At 44.0% G+C, this 14130-nt stretch overlaps 1 protein-coding gene across 1 annotated transcript; it reads right to left on the minus strand.

Annotated features, from left to right (window-relative positions):
• Window positions 1–13816, minus strand: LOC110474732 (serum paraoxonase/arylesterase 2). The gene is made up of 9 exons (XM_021538392.3): window positions 13691–13816; window positions 10429–10499; window positions 5737–5792; window positions 5037–5202; window positions 3803–3929; window positions 2783–2983; window positions 2090–2171; window positions 1455–1583; window positions 1–541 (listed from the first exon to the last, which is right to left on the minus strand). Exons 1-9 carry the CDS (start codon window positions 13762–13764, stop codon window positions 383–385), a joined length of 1065 nt encoding a protein of 354 aa, XP_021394067.1. The 5' UTR covers window positions 13765–13816; the 3' UTR covers window positions 1–382.
• Between the last annotated feature and the right edge of the window lie 314 nt (window positions 13817–14130).

A 14130-nucleotide genomic window follows, 5' to 3' on the forward strand; every position in this document is an offset into this window, starting at 1 on the left:
TGGTAGTCAGCAATTCTCATTTACAAAATCAGTTTTCTCATGGGGGGAAAAAAAACAAACAACAAACAAAAAATCCAGCCAGCACATAGCTCAGTGTCTGACAGTTTAGTAATTTACAATCTGAAATTGAACGTCAGGGTTACCCTATGTTAACAACATGTGGTCCTCCCCATTACACAGGTAAACTAATTTCTCACCTTCAATTCCATGTTCTTTACTATAGTGTAGAAGTCTCATTTTGGAGAGGAAGACTAAAATACATTTCCATTACTGTAGTTAACTTTTATTGGAACAGTCTTGCTGTTAGCAGATCTAGCAGAAACTAAATGAATTCCCAAGGAATTAAGTCCTTTCCACAGCAGCAGGTCTTGCCCATGACGAGCTATAGATCACAGTAGAGGGCTCTGTGGAAGACTGTGCCAATGAGCAGTTTTCCCTCGTAGATGGATGCCACTGAGCTTCCCTGCAGCACAGAGCCGTTGTCAGAGTAGACACGTGTCACCACGGGCTCCTCCGAGAGGATGTTCTGGATGCGCAGGACCTGACAGAGCAAGGACACATCTATTGAAATGCTCATGGGGGAAATGCTCCAGGGAGAGGGGGAACATCAGCATGTTAATTTAAACAAATTAGGATGCCCAGCTGCTGATAATGGCAACATGTGATTGCTGTGAGAGTACCTTTAATGAAGCACAGTCCATGAACATTGATTTTTTTTTAAAGTTGTTGTGCAACAGCTGCAAGGAAGTCGGGCAGTCATCCCCACCACTAGGAATGTGCACATTTTTTTTTCCAGACTAAGAGTTAGTTAATAGCCTCTTATTTTCATATTTTTCCCAGACAGAGTAAACAACTGCCTAGTATCAGAAATCTATTGCTATTGAACATGGTAATTTTGAGAAGTGTCTTACAGGGAGCTTAGACAAAGCTGAAATCCAATGGACAGCACCCAACTGCACTCATAGCACTATCGCCCTGATGCCAGTACCTCACTGATTTCATAGAAAGAAGTATTACCATGTTACCTACAAATAAACTACACTTTCACAGATTAATCATCCCTGTGGAGACATTTCTGGTCACACTTTGCACTCAAGACAATTATGCTTAGTTTGGCAAAGAGGTGCTGGCTTAGTAATTAATGCAGTTCATCAGAATCTGTGTGCATATCCAGAGCTGCAGAGAAAGCAGCCTGAGGAGTCCAAAGTGACTAAGCTACTGGTTGGAAATTATTTAGTTGTTGCCCAAGGATCTGAATAGGTGTTTGTTAGTGAGTATATGCTGTTCAGGCTCTCACTTGAGAGCAGAAGCTAGCTTGATCTTTGCTTTAACAAAGGCATTTTGTGCCAAGCACTTTCTATGAATTGCAGTTAAGTTATACCAGCACAATTTGACCAAAAAAACTTTCTGGCACAGACATAGCCAAGTGACCAGTGATGTCTCCCAAAAGGCACCTCAGATGCAGGAAGATTTTCAGGATCATAGTAGAACAGCTTCATCCCATTGGGATGACATCCTGTCCAGATGTCTCCAGTGTGAGGGTCAATAGACAAGTTATCGACCAGAGTGTCCAGCTGCAGCATCTAGCCAAGATAGAAGAAAACCAAAACATTAAATCTATCAGAAATCCTGGAAGTAAACTACAATATAGCCAATAGACTTGTCTAATCTGACATAACTTAGACTGTTTTGGTTTTTTTTAAGAAATACTTTTCCCCCCACTTCTGTTTTTCTTTTCCCTGGTATGCATCATTCCCACCCCTGTGCTATGAGAATCCTTCTTGTTGCTCTGAGTTTCCTCCATCAGCTCATTCACATCTACACCTCTATGGATGCTGTCAGTGCTCTGACCCCCTGAGGCTTCTACTACAGCTCAACAGCATACCCAAGGATTCCTCCCTGGCTGTTGGTGGGAGGATAGAAGATTTGAAGCTCTGTAACAGGGTGTGCAGACACCTCTGAAACCCACAGCAGGAGCCACCCAGATCAGAACTTGACAGATGATCATGCTGAAATCTCAAGCATTCATTGAAACTATTCTGTCCAAAATCCACATTTGCCTCTTTTTTATAGAACAGTAGCACCTTACCTTCACATGGGTTAAACTCCAGTTAGCATGTTTTTCCATGACATGGACATTATGATCCAATATATCTGCAATATAGACATACCTTCAAAAGAAAGAAAAGTACCTCTTAATATATATACGTAAGGAGACACCAAAACTAGACAGATCCTCCTGTGCAAACCCACACAAAAACAGACATTGCAAGCCAGCCACAGGGCACTGAAGCCAACCTGCTGAGCAGCTCGGCTACCCTGAGGTGCCAGTGTAGCTTCACACTGTGCCAGTTTTTCCATTATGACACTGAAATAAGCCTTGGAACCAGAAAATCACAATTACGATTTATTTTTTGAAATCACCTGTCCACACCACAGGACTGGTTGATTCAGTCATACAGATGTAGGACCGTAGAGCACTCCTGCCCCACTAATCCTTGCAAGCAAGACACACAAACTCCTGTATCAGCTGGTTAAAATGCAGCAACTGTTGACCTTATTGCCTATAAAATACCACACAATGCAGCAAACACTGCTGCTAAACACCAAGACACAAAACTTCTGTGCTACAAACACTCTGCATCACTTGTGTTGCACAGGCAGCACCTTGCCTTGCATGAACCAGTTCAGACACCTGAGCACAGAGGTACCAGGTGTACAAATTAAGATCTCCAGATACTTCTGTGTGATAAAACAAAGTCCAATATAAGGAGAAACTTACTTTCTATCAGGTGAAATGTTAATTCCATTGGCTGAATAAAAACCAGATGCTACTTCTTTAACTTCTTTTGGACTGTAGTAAACAACATTTGACCAGGTTAAACCCAAGAACATTTCTAAGAACATCAAGAGGAAGTCAGAGAAGTAGTGGTCATTGGTAGCATAGAAGCTGTCTGGTCCCATGGCTACTATATCATTCACACTAAAAAAGAAATAAAGAGATGGAGAAAATAAAAAAAAATAAATTAGAGGTATGAAGGAGTATTTTAGGACTGCCCAGAATACAGTCAGAACATGGTCATCAATACCCATAAAGAGGCTGCAATTATAGATGTACTTTAAGTAGTCACCAAATTATTTAGACCCTTCTTACTTCTATTTTCTATGAGCCAGGACAGTGCAGTGCTGAAACCTGAACGGGGCCATAGGGCATCAGCTAGAGATCTGGCTACCTGTCTGTAAGTACAGGGAATTTTTTTTTTATTAGTAGTAGTATTATTAGTATTATTTCCTTTTTCATTACATTCAAGTAGAAATCAAAGAACAAGTGTTGTGACAACTTTATCAATCTGGCTGTTTATTTTACAATCATATTGCAGCAGGACAGACCAAATCAATTTAGTATTAAAAACAAGAAAAACAGAAAAAGCTAAATACATGTTTGTTTTTACAGTGTAGGAAATCCAGACAATAAAATACCTGGAGACTCATACCTGTAATGACCTGAGTGTGGGTTACATGAACAAAGGCGAAATGGATGCCAAGCTAATTCACTGGCATCAATCACAGCAGCGCTTAAGACTAATTTAGTGATACAACCATTAAAAAACTAATTTGGAGGAGAGATTGGAGAAACACTGCTTTTGATTACACAGATAAGAAGTAAACAGTAAGAGAAACAGGGATGCTGGTTAAAGAGGAAATACCTTCTATTAATAATAGCCTAAACCCAAAAATCATCCTACATTGGATTTCATCAATGCAGCCTGATCTGGAGGAAGACTGTATTTGAGTCCAATACCTTGTCAGAAGGTCATGTCGAATGGTTTTCAGGTGTACAAGAGAATTGTCATCTTCTACAAATTTAAACAATTCTACTGTGCTCTTCTGGTGGGGATGGTTCACAACAAAGAGGTACACCGTGTCATCTTGAAAAAGAAATGGAAAGTGCTGAATTCTCTGCAGCAGTTTGTGTGGCTGAGCCCCCCCAGCCCTGAGGCAGCCTCGAGTACAGAGCACGTGCTCAGTCTGGTGCATTTGTCCCATGGCTCTACAGAGGCAGAGGGATGAGTACCCACATTCTGCAAGATGCCTCTGCAACCAGATCCAGATCTCCTGCTACTTTTCTCCCAGGCTGTCTCTACAGGGAACTGCTTTGTTAGTAATAGATTTTTGCTATATCTTCCAAGGAAAAAAGAAATAACCACCTCATCCTGATACCTAGGCCACTGGGTTTTGCAGTCTGTGAAACAGCCCCAGTCAGCTGGAAGAAGGGTTTGTGGCCAAGGCAGTTTGGGCTCTTGGGTTTGTCTACCACATCCCCTGGGAGAGTGGAAGGACATCCTTCTCCTGCATTCTGTGCAAGGCTGCAGACCATCTGTCCAGCCCTTCTGGCATGACCCCACACTAGCCATCACTGATTTTTCCAACACCTTCCCTTAAAGGGTGCCTGTATGGGGATGCAGGTCAAGCTGCAGCAATTGTTTTCTTTATATCTGCAGAATTCTACTTGCCCTGCTAAAACCCCCAATGAAAGGACAGAGGAAAATATACTTTATTAGTAATCAGAGCCTGATGTAGTAGAACGTTATCTTGGAGAAGAGAGCCTGGCTTGCCAAAGAGTATCAGAGGTTTTAGTAATTTACAGAGAGGTGATAATTTACTGTTTTGCCATAAAGTTTTAATTCTGAGCACTACAAATCAGTGAATGATGTATCTCCTCAAAACATTTGAACCCAGCATGAGACACATGCAAATGTAAAATCAATTTTCTGTGGTTTTCAACTCCAAATGTTACCATGTTTTCTTTCCTTTTCATATCAAGGGCATCCTTCTGTTTCAGACAGACTGAAATTAGGTGCAAGTGCTTTTCTTTGACCAACTGACATTTAGAAAAGAGCAAAACGAAGGTGAAAAACCCCAAACCTTTTTGTCTCCCAGCAACAACCACCATCTGGGGGTGCAGGGCAAGGCTACAAAGGGATTCCTGATTGTGCTCTCCAGGCTGGTATTTGCCACCATCTCGAGCTCTTTACCTCTGTCTATATAGGTGCTGATTCCATGAGGGTTAAACGATGCCAGATCAAACCCTCGGCTGATTCTCAGTTCCACTGCTCTGGGATTTTCTTCAGTCAAATCCATCAAAAATATTTCACCTGGCTTATCTGGAGCAAAGCTCTTTAATCCTGGATATTTCAAGCCCTGTAGAATCCAAACATTAGAAGATAATTCCTGGGTAAAAGGTAAACAAGAGAATCACAGGGCTGAAAAACCCAGGGCCTTGATAGGACTTGCAAGCACACATGAGGGTGTCCCACGGCCAGCCATCCTAATTGCAAGGAAAAGGTTGAAAACCTATCTCCTAAAGGCTAAAAAAAATCAGGAACAGCAAAATTGATATATAAAATTCAATTTTTTTTAAAGTTAGGGAATTAACACAGTTTCTTAACATGGCAGAAGATTGACATTTCCACATTTCAATGAAGCAGCAAGAAAGAAAGGCAAAGTTACGTGGCCAGGTAAGGCAGTGTGATAGGATACCTGTGTCAGAACCACCAACACCACTTCTGTGCCAGGAAGCACGCTTGCTGAGGGGAATGACAGCTAAGCCAACACAAGACTGGGCTGTTCTTTTGGAGCCAGTCAGACTTGTAGAAAAGAGCCCTTCCTGCTGTTTTCACCTGCAGATAAGGAAGCAGGCAAGCCCCAGCATGGGAAGGTGGCATGGGAACTTACAGAGCTGATGAAAGCCAGTCCATTGGGAAGTATATCAATGTCTTCTGAACCAGTTTCTGTAAAACGGAGATAAACAGGGGTTTTCAGGTGACATAAAGTATTTCCCATTGAAAAAAATCTCCTTTTAAGTACAACTCCAGCTCTCATGAGTGACCCTTTCTGGTATGACCACACACATGATGGCATTTGGTGGAAAAATTTGGCCACTGCATTAAAAGTGGTAGCAGAAGACAGCACATCAGGTTAGGAAATAGTACCAGGTTCATGTCTTTTGGAGGCCCAGGGATGCCCATGCAATGGCCAGGCAGTCTCCTACCCAGCTCCATGTGCCCCCAGATGTTGTGAGATGAATCACCAGGTGTGGGATGAATCACCAGCTCCTGAGGATGTGCTCTGCAGCAAGCAATTAGTGTGGGCATGGAGATCTCCAGGGCAGGACCATACCCGTGACTCAGGCCTCAGGCTTGCATAAGGCAGCTGTGGGAATTGTGCACATTAATTCTCCTGACTGAGCTTGGACACTTCACAAAAATGGATTTTCAAATATTTAGTTAAAGCTCTCAAGTGACAGAAAATCTACTATATCTATAACAGCTAAGGGCTTTCATAGTTAGACCTCACTTTCAACTACAGGTAATCACTTCCAATATTTCCAGTTCCTCCTGTAATTGCTCCTGTAATATTTTTCCCTGCTAAGAAAAGAAGATAAAATAAAAAGCCTTTAGTAAGAACACTTGAGCAATTTTAGATTTTCATAAAGCACTCTCCAAAGAGCTTTTAGTCCAATGCTGAAGGCTGTTTGCCATCTCACATTTCCACCACTCCCCTGAGAAGCCTCCCCTCTTTTCTCCAAGTCACCAGCAAAAACAGCATTCCTCACAAGTCACTTTCCAGATGATGAGGGAAACCACTCAGGAGCACTTGATTAAAGAAAATTCTTCAGCAGGGTTTCTTTATCAGAGCCATCAACACAAGGGTTTTCCACCCAGCTTGTCCCATGTCTCCACACCCTCTCCTGCTTTTCCACAACCACGTGAGAACCTGCATGGGTCACACAATCCCTTGCACCTCAACACCTCCTCCCAAGGAAGCACCTGCAAATTTGAGCTGAGTTTACAGTTTGCTTTTAAGCAACTCCTATTTATCCAAGCACTGGTTTTTCTGGGCTGTAATTGATCCTGAGATCACTGACAGCCTCTGTGGAGAGGAACCAGAACTCCATGAAAGTTCCCCCCTAGCTCAGCCCTGGGAAGATGCAGTGGCACATGTTCTCACTTCTGGCCAGGGCCAGCTCCTCCTCAGCCTCAGCAAGTCCCTGCTTCATCTCATGACAGCAACAAGCAGAGTATCCCTGCCTTCTGAAGGGCAAAATATCTGAAGATGCATTTTGGGAGGAGTCAGGTGTTATCCCACCCTGGGTTTTGGTTCTGAATTTTGACTAACTCAGGCAGGAGACAACATCTGCACTGATGTGTCCAGAAACACTTAGAGTCTGTATTTACCAATTAAAGTTTTGAACCTGGGCTTTTTTTTTTTTTTTTTTTTTTTTTTTATCAGCTCAGCTTACACTCTGGTTTGAGTCACAGACTCCTTTCCCTTGCCCCAGTCTCTCCAAGCCTGGGTTAATTTATAAAATGGGGTTAGTGGTAATTCTCCACTTCCCAGGATTGCTGCAAGGCTAATGGCATAAATAAAAGCTGAGAGGCTCAATTGCCATGGTGACATGAGCTGGACAGACAGCTTTTACTGGCAGCACACACTGGTGAGTGAATAAACAGAGATATAATTATTTATCGCTACTGAATCGGTGAGGCTGCCAAGCAGAAAGATGAGCAGGCTAATTGGGAGCAGATAATTAAAAACTACAAGTTTCCGGTGGAAGGAGCGCACTGAGAGCTCTGCACCCAACTGCTTCAAGAGAAACTGCCCAGCAAAGCACATTTTGGGCGCTCCATGGCCAGGGCCTGGAATGTGTGGAAGCCAGTGGGTCAGGAGAGCAGTGGAATGCTGAGTCAGCACAGCCCTGCAGATCCAGCCCCGCCGAGGAGGGGCTGCAGACACACAGGGGGGAGTTCAGGGGAGCTCAGGGACTCTCCTGCACGCTCTGTTTTGGGGGGCTCTGCGCTGCTCCTGCAGGTGCCCTATGGGCCAGGAGAGCAGGAACTGACCCCTCAGCTATCACTTGTATGCACTATGTTGTTTAATCGTATCACTGAGCCCCGCTTGGCCACGGGATTATCTGAAGAGGTGGCATTTAAGAAAAATTAAAAGATTGTGTGAAAACCTGCTGCCTACTTTAGAAACATTTTTGTTGTTCTTTATTTTATCTTAGTATGATGTATTCTGCAGGTGTAGCTAACAAAAAAACCCATATGGATTTCAAGTCCAAAAGGGTGACACTGTTTTGCCCATACCCCACGAACTGCTGCAAGATGCAAGTATTTCAAGCAACACCTGTAGTAGCTTTTTGCATTTTAGGAATTAGTACAGGAGATATAGTTAGTTTATTATAAACCAATAACATGATGAGGCATCAATTAAACTCAGAAGCTAGTGTTTATTCTACAAATATAGCCTTTCCTACATATTTGTGAATGAGGCTTAGGATAAGCTGCAATTTTTGTTTGTTCAATGTTTGCATCTGTGTTTATATTGCACAATATTTGAAAAGCAGAATAGATTAAAGTCTTTAGAAAGATACAGAAAAGATGAAACTGTGCAGTAAGAAAAGGGTCCACTAGAGAAGTCTTCCATTTACTCTGTGTTTGCTTCACTTACTATAGATCCATCACTTACTGTACGAGAGGTCTGTTCCTCTATATACAGAATGACTAGATTAGGATTATTTTGCTCAGATCCAGCTGATCCAGCTCTAGGACCTATGTCACATTTAAGAGATCAGAAAGACTGATTTAAACATTTAAAAAAGGACAGATTGTTTATTCAGCTTTATCCTAGCATTTTAAAGGAAAAATGCCCAGGAGGCCAAGATGTCCATGTACAAAGACATCCTTAGACAAACTCATCCATTCAGGCACAGCAGAACTCTGTGTCTGAACAGTACTACCTAGGCAGCATTTTTAAGCTTTAGGGATCCTTGGTCACCCTGAGTGATATAAGCCCCCTGGCCACAGCAAATGAGTTTTAGAAGACATTTGAGTGAACATGCCAATTTTTAAGCCTGCACAATCCTTTATTATTTCTCTTTCTGCTACACTGGACCTGCTAAACAAATTTTTGGCATTTTCATTTTTCTAATGAGCAGCAAACTGCAGAGCAAAGGCAAGGCAAGGTGCAATTCTCTGTGTGAAGGGGCAGCATTAGAGGAGCCAGCAGGAAGCAGAGATGGAGCTCTGTAAATGGATCCACTGCCTCTAAGGAGACACAAATTCTCAGAAATAACCTAATCCACATGTAAATGTCAGGCACAAAAACCAAGATACTGTTCAGAAATTAAATACAACTCTATTTGTCTTTTCCACTTTTCCTTCTTTCCTCAACAGAACAATCATGTTGCAAAATGTGTTATAAAGATTGCAATAGTGATATGCTTTAAAAAATACTCCGAAATTATTTTTTATTAATCACCACCAAAGAAGCATCATTCATAGTCTCGTATGAGTAAATTACAGCTTAATCTAGAAGACCTGGACATTTTTTTTTAAATGTAATTTTTTCTGTACATATTTTCAAGCACAGGAACTCTGCATATACACATTCATAGCAGCAATTTGACTTTATAGAGATGTTTGAATCCTGACACAAGATTTATTAAATCAACTCACTGACTCAGCAAGCTTAAAGGCAAAGCTGTAAAAGCTCATCCAATTACTTTTTACACATGAAAAATCCAGACAAATTTCAAAATAATTTAAGCCATTTCCAAAAATACTAAGGAGGGGGAAATCCATAGATATCAAGCCTGCATTGAGGTTTTTTGGGAGAAAAGGAGACCCAAAAAAGCAATCAATTTCAAAGCTATCAATTTCATAAACTGGTTATCCTATGTCACATTTAAGAGTTCAGAAAGACTGATATAGAGAGAAAAAAACCTCAAGACATAAATATTGCTGTGTGCTAAACACATGGCCCAAAGTACAAAGTCAACATTTCAGCCACTCTGTTAAACCTCTCTGCAAACCAGACTAAGATGACAAACATGACCGCTCACTCTTTGGAACCGCACAGCTGCATTGCACAACAGCCACGGCACCGCGGCACCAGCCGGCTCCTCAATATCCCCAAAACGTGGTGCTGAGGAGGGGCAGCCTGGCTGGTGTTGAGCAGCCGCTCCTCTGCCATGTGCCTATGGTCTGCTAAGGCTTCCACCCTTGCAGCACTTCCCATCTCCCAACTGGTGTCACCAGCCTCCTGTAGGTACCTGCCTGAAGAACCAGCACACCCTCATTTAAAAGCCAAATCATTTCCTAAGTGGCTTAGCAAAGGAGAAGTGCTTTCAAGGTACTCAATTTTAAGAAAAGGAAAATAAATTAAATACTGACTTATACCCAGCTAGTTTTTCAGTACTATTTTTCCTGCAGTTTCTCCCTATCTCCAAGTCCAAGTAGCACATCAAAGCATCAAAGTCAAATTAGCACTGTTTTTGGGATCAGGCTTGGAAGCTGGCTTTAAAAAGCCATTACAAAAGAAGGCTGGACAAAAGCAGTGCACTCAGTTATTTTAAGCACGTACCAATCCCTTTAATGAGCCGGCAGTTCGGGAGGCTCACTGGGGCTACTTCCCGTGAAGCATTGAGTCTGTTCCTGCAAGAGGAAAGAGCAGGGTTAAACAGCACACAGCCAGTTTGAAAACAGGTAACTTCCCCAGTTTTCAGTTTAATTGTCTGCCACGATGCAGCAACAAATCAGCCGTAAAATACCAAATAAGCAAACTCCAGAACCAACAATGGCAACTGCTCCAAATCATTGCAATGGTTACATGTGACCAAGGATTAAGTGATTCTTCTACACTGAGTATCTTCAGAAATATCATTTTGTTCATGAGCTTCAGCAACAAACTTTCATGACCCACTGCAGCTCAGATGATAAAATAACCACACTTTCTTCAGGTTTCAGACACCTAAATATAGAAGCATTGAAGCACCCTATAGTTAGGACCAACATTTCACATGAGGACAGGGTAATCTTTTACTGCAACCCACTGCCTGTTTTTGGTGACCAGACTACGAGCAGTTGCACTTTCTTCATTTTTTGTCTACATTCAAAGGTAGCAAAAGCACATTGCAAAGTCAGGAGAGTTCTTTTCCTTACCAAGCAGGACTTGGTAGTATGGTTTCCAGCAATTACCCTGTCCCCTCCTCTTCACTCCTGGTAACCACCCCAAGCATTACCCTTCATCAGTGCTTATTTCATTCATGAATGTGCATGAAATTCTACCTCCCATACTTCATTGGACAAACAGATACAGACAGGCACACACAAGTTCATATTTCTCCATTTCTTCTGTCCAAGTTGTTTGCAAATCTGCATGACCACCTCACAGCCAGGAAGTTTGACCATGCTGGTCTGCATGACACAAGAAAATGTGTTGCATTTCTATGTATCTTAGTGTGCTAGAATATTTCTTTTTTTTTTTTTTTTCTGGCAGAAGGAAGCATTTAACCTAACGTAGTAACTCTTTTGCCTGACTATCATATGCATATGTTGAGGCTGTTGCTGCAATCACAGGAAATTCTAAACGCAAAGATCCCATAGCAAAACCTTGTCATGTTTATGTTATGGTTTTAGGCATAAACACAAACTAAACAGCAGTATCAGTCAGTGATATGAAGAATATGTGACACAGTTGAGCACTGTATGGTATGTCAGTCCTGCACTTTTTAAATCACTTAAATATGAGTTGTGAATTGCTTCAATGCTGTATCACTGACATGGGTTGTTAATATAAGGCCAACAAAAAAGAAGAAAAAGAGCAAAAAGTGCAGAGGACTGCAAAGGAAAGGAGCCAAGTTAAACCCTCCCAAGCCCTCTCTCCCAGCACAGGAGAACTGACAGAGAATCACGCTGGCTCCCAGCCCACAAACGGCACAGGAGGGATATGCCCCTTACCCACCGGCATCCTGGCACAGCCAAACCCACCAAGCCCTCGAGGGTGGCTCAGGGGATCCTGCCTGAAGATTCACTGCTGCCTGCCTAGGGCTTTTCCCTTCCCTATTTTCACCAACTTTTCCCAGGCAGGCTGTAAACCACCCCAAGCCAAAAGCACAGCAGGAACTCAGCCAGCAGCCAGCAAGGGATGATGATATCCTGACAGCATTCCCAGGGAAACACTTCATGGGCTGGAATGAGAGTAATTCAAAAGGACACCAGACACAAGCCTGCAGCATATATAGAGGCTTTTCCAAAATGTGTCAGTTTATCTAGCTCACACAGCCTCAGCCACACAGCCAGATGGCCTAGATTACTAACTGGCCATACTAAGGCCTGGAATATGGAAGACCTGCAATATGTGTGCAATGCAACTTCAAAGAAAGTAAGAATTTTTGCCACTTGGTGCAAGTCCAGGGCATGGCATCTTTTCCCTCACAGTTTCTCTTTCCAATCTGAGTCCTCCACCTGCTGCCCTACTTCACAGGACACAGACCACAGGCCTTCCCTCTCCTTCAGAAGGAACCCGTTGCATATTAAAAGACCTCTCTATCTTTTTACTTTTTCTCATCTCTAGACCAACCAATCATGAATCTCCTGGGATTTAATCCTGGTGTTTTTTAACAAATTCAGAAGGAACTACAGAAAGTCTTTGCTGGATTCTTGCCCTCTGGGTAGGGGATGAATAAAAGAGACCCTTGGCAAGAGCTAACACCACCCACAGCTTCTCCTCTCAAGACTATGTTAAATTACTTTTAGAGTACTTTGTGATCTGAAGTTGTGTGTTTCCAAACTTGGCAACTTTCTTAGGACTGCTTGTACATTGCAATTTGCAGAAAACACAGCACACAGGGAAAACCCACAGAGAGCTAGAGACAGGGGGATCCTGTTTCTTCATGGAGATTCTCCTTTACTGGATTCCTAACGTTTCATTTGTTTGTTCAGTTTGGAGGAGAGGTGAAGTCCTGTGCTCTTCATAGCACTTTGAAATGGCTCACCCCACTAAAGTCTGGGAGTATCTTCCAGTCCTGCTATCCCAGCTTATGTAACTCCAGCACAGGAGGGCCCCATTACCACCGTGGCTATCACCAATAACATTTGTGGTGGATATAATGCAGCCATCATCCATGTCAGGTACCAGGGTCCAGGCAGTGATGCTGTTCTTCTGTAATTAGATACAAATACTACCTACCCAAAGTTAAATTAGCTGGATGTCATTGCTATGAAAACAGGCATTTGGGGTCCATGTGAACATAAAGAAAATTATAATGACATAGTCACCTTCCAATACAGTAATTCAGCATCACTTTTGTGACTGAAAGGACCAGTGACACATTCAGGAGCTTAGGATCACCAGAGTCTGGGCTCCACCAGAGGACACGTCATGTACATAGGGGCTACTGTTATCCAGAGGTCAGCTTTGGTAGAACTTAACCCAAGTTTCTGGCAAACTATTTGGGGTTACTGTTTGGCCAGCCGGCAGGAGATGAGGTAAATTCCCCTGACCCCGGGCACCTTCTTCCCTTGTCCCCCTCGCTCCTATCATCCTGGGGAGGATTTCATATCCACTCAGTGCAAGGGGCATTTCCTCTGCATAAATGGTCCCGAAGTTAGTTAATGCCGAAATCGGATGAAAATGGTATCACAGTGCCCATATTTTCTCCGGGGAAAAACGGTTCCCTTGATAATACTGACGGCAACGATGGTGATGAAGAAGAACCCTTCCTCTCTGCGCTGAGGCAGGGCAGGTGCTGGCTCCGCTGTGCCCGAGTGCGGGAGCCGCGGTGTCGCCCCGCTCGGAGGGCGGAGGGGAGCGCCCGCCCCGCCCGCTCGCCCCGCTCACCCACCGGAACGCCAGCAGCCGCTCCGCCGCCAAGCCTGCCGCTATCCCGAGCAGAGCCACCGCCAGCACCTTCCCCATGGCCGCTCCCGATGCCGCTGCCTCCCGTCCCGTCCCGGCCCGGCCCGGCCCCGGGCCCGCCCCGCCCGGCCCCGGGCCCGCCCCGCCCGGGTTCGCCCCGCCCGGCCCCGGGCCCGCCCCGCCCGGGCCCGCCCCGCCCGGGTTCGCCCCGCCCGGGCCCGCCCCGCCCGGGTTCGCCCCGCCCGGGTTCGCCCCGCCCGGGTTCGCCCCCGGGCCGCCCCCCCGGCTCCTCGCCACGGCTCCCCGGGAAAGGCACGTGCACCAGCTTCCAGCTCCGTCATAAAAAATGTGTGGCTGGACAAAAATACGTGTGTCAGACCAAGGCTGCGGGATGTGGATTGTTCCAGTACCTGTGTACCCCTCTGC

Source organism: Lonchura striata, chromosome 2 (genome assembly GCF_050655825.1).
Source record: "Lonchura striata isolate lonStrDom1 chromosome 2, ASM5065582v1, whole genome shotgun sequence".
Lineage (NCBI taxonomy): Eukaryota > Metazoa > Chordata > Aves > Passeriformes > Estrildidae > Lonchura > Lonchura striata.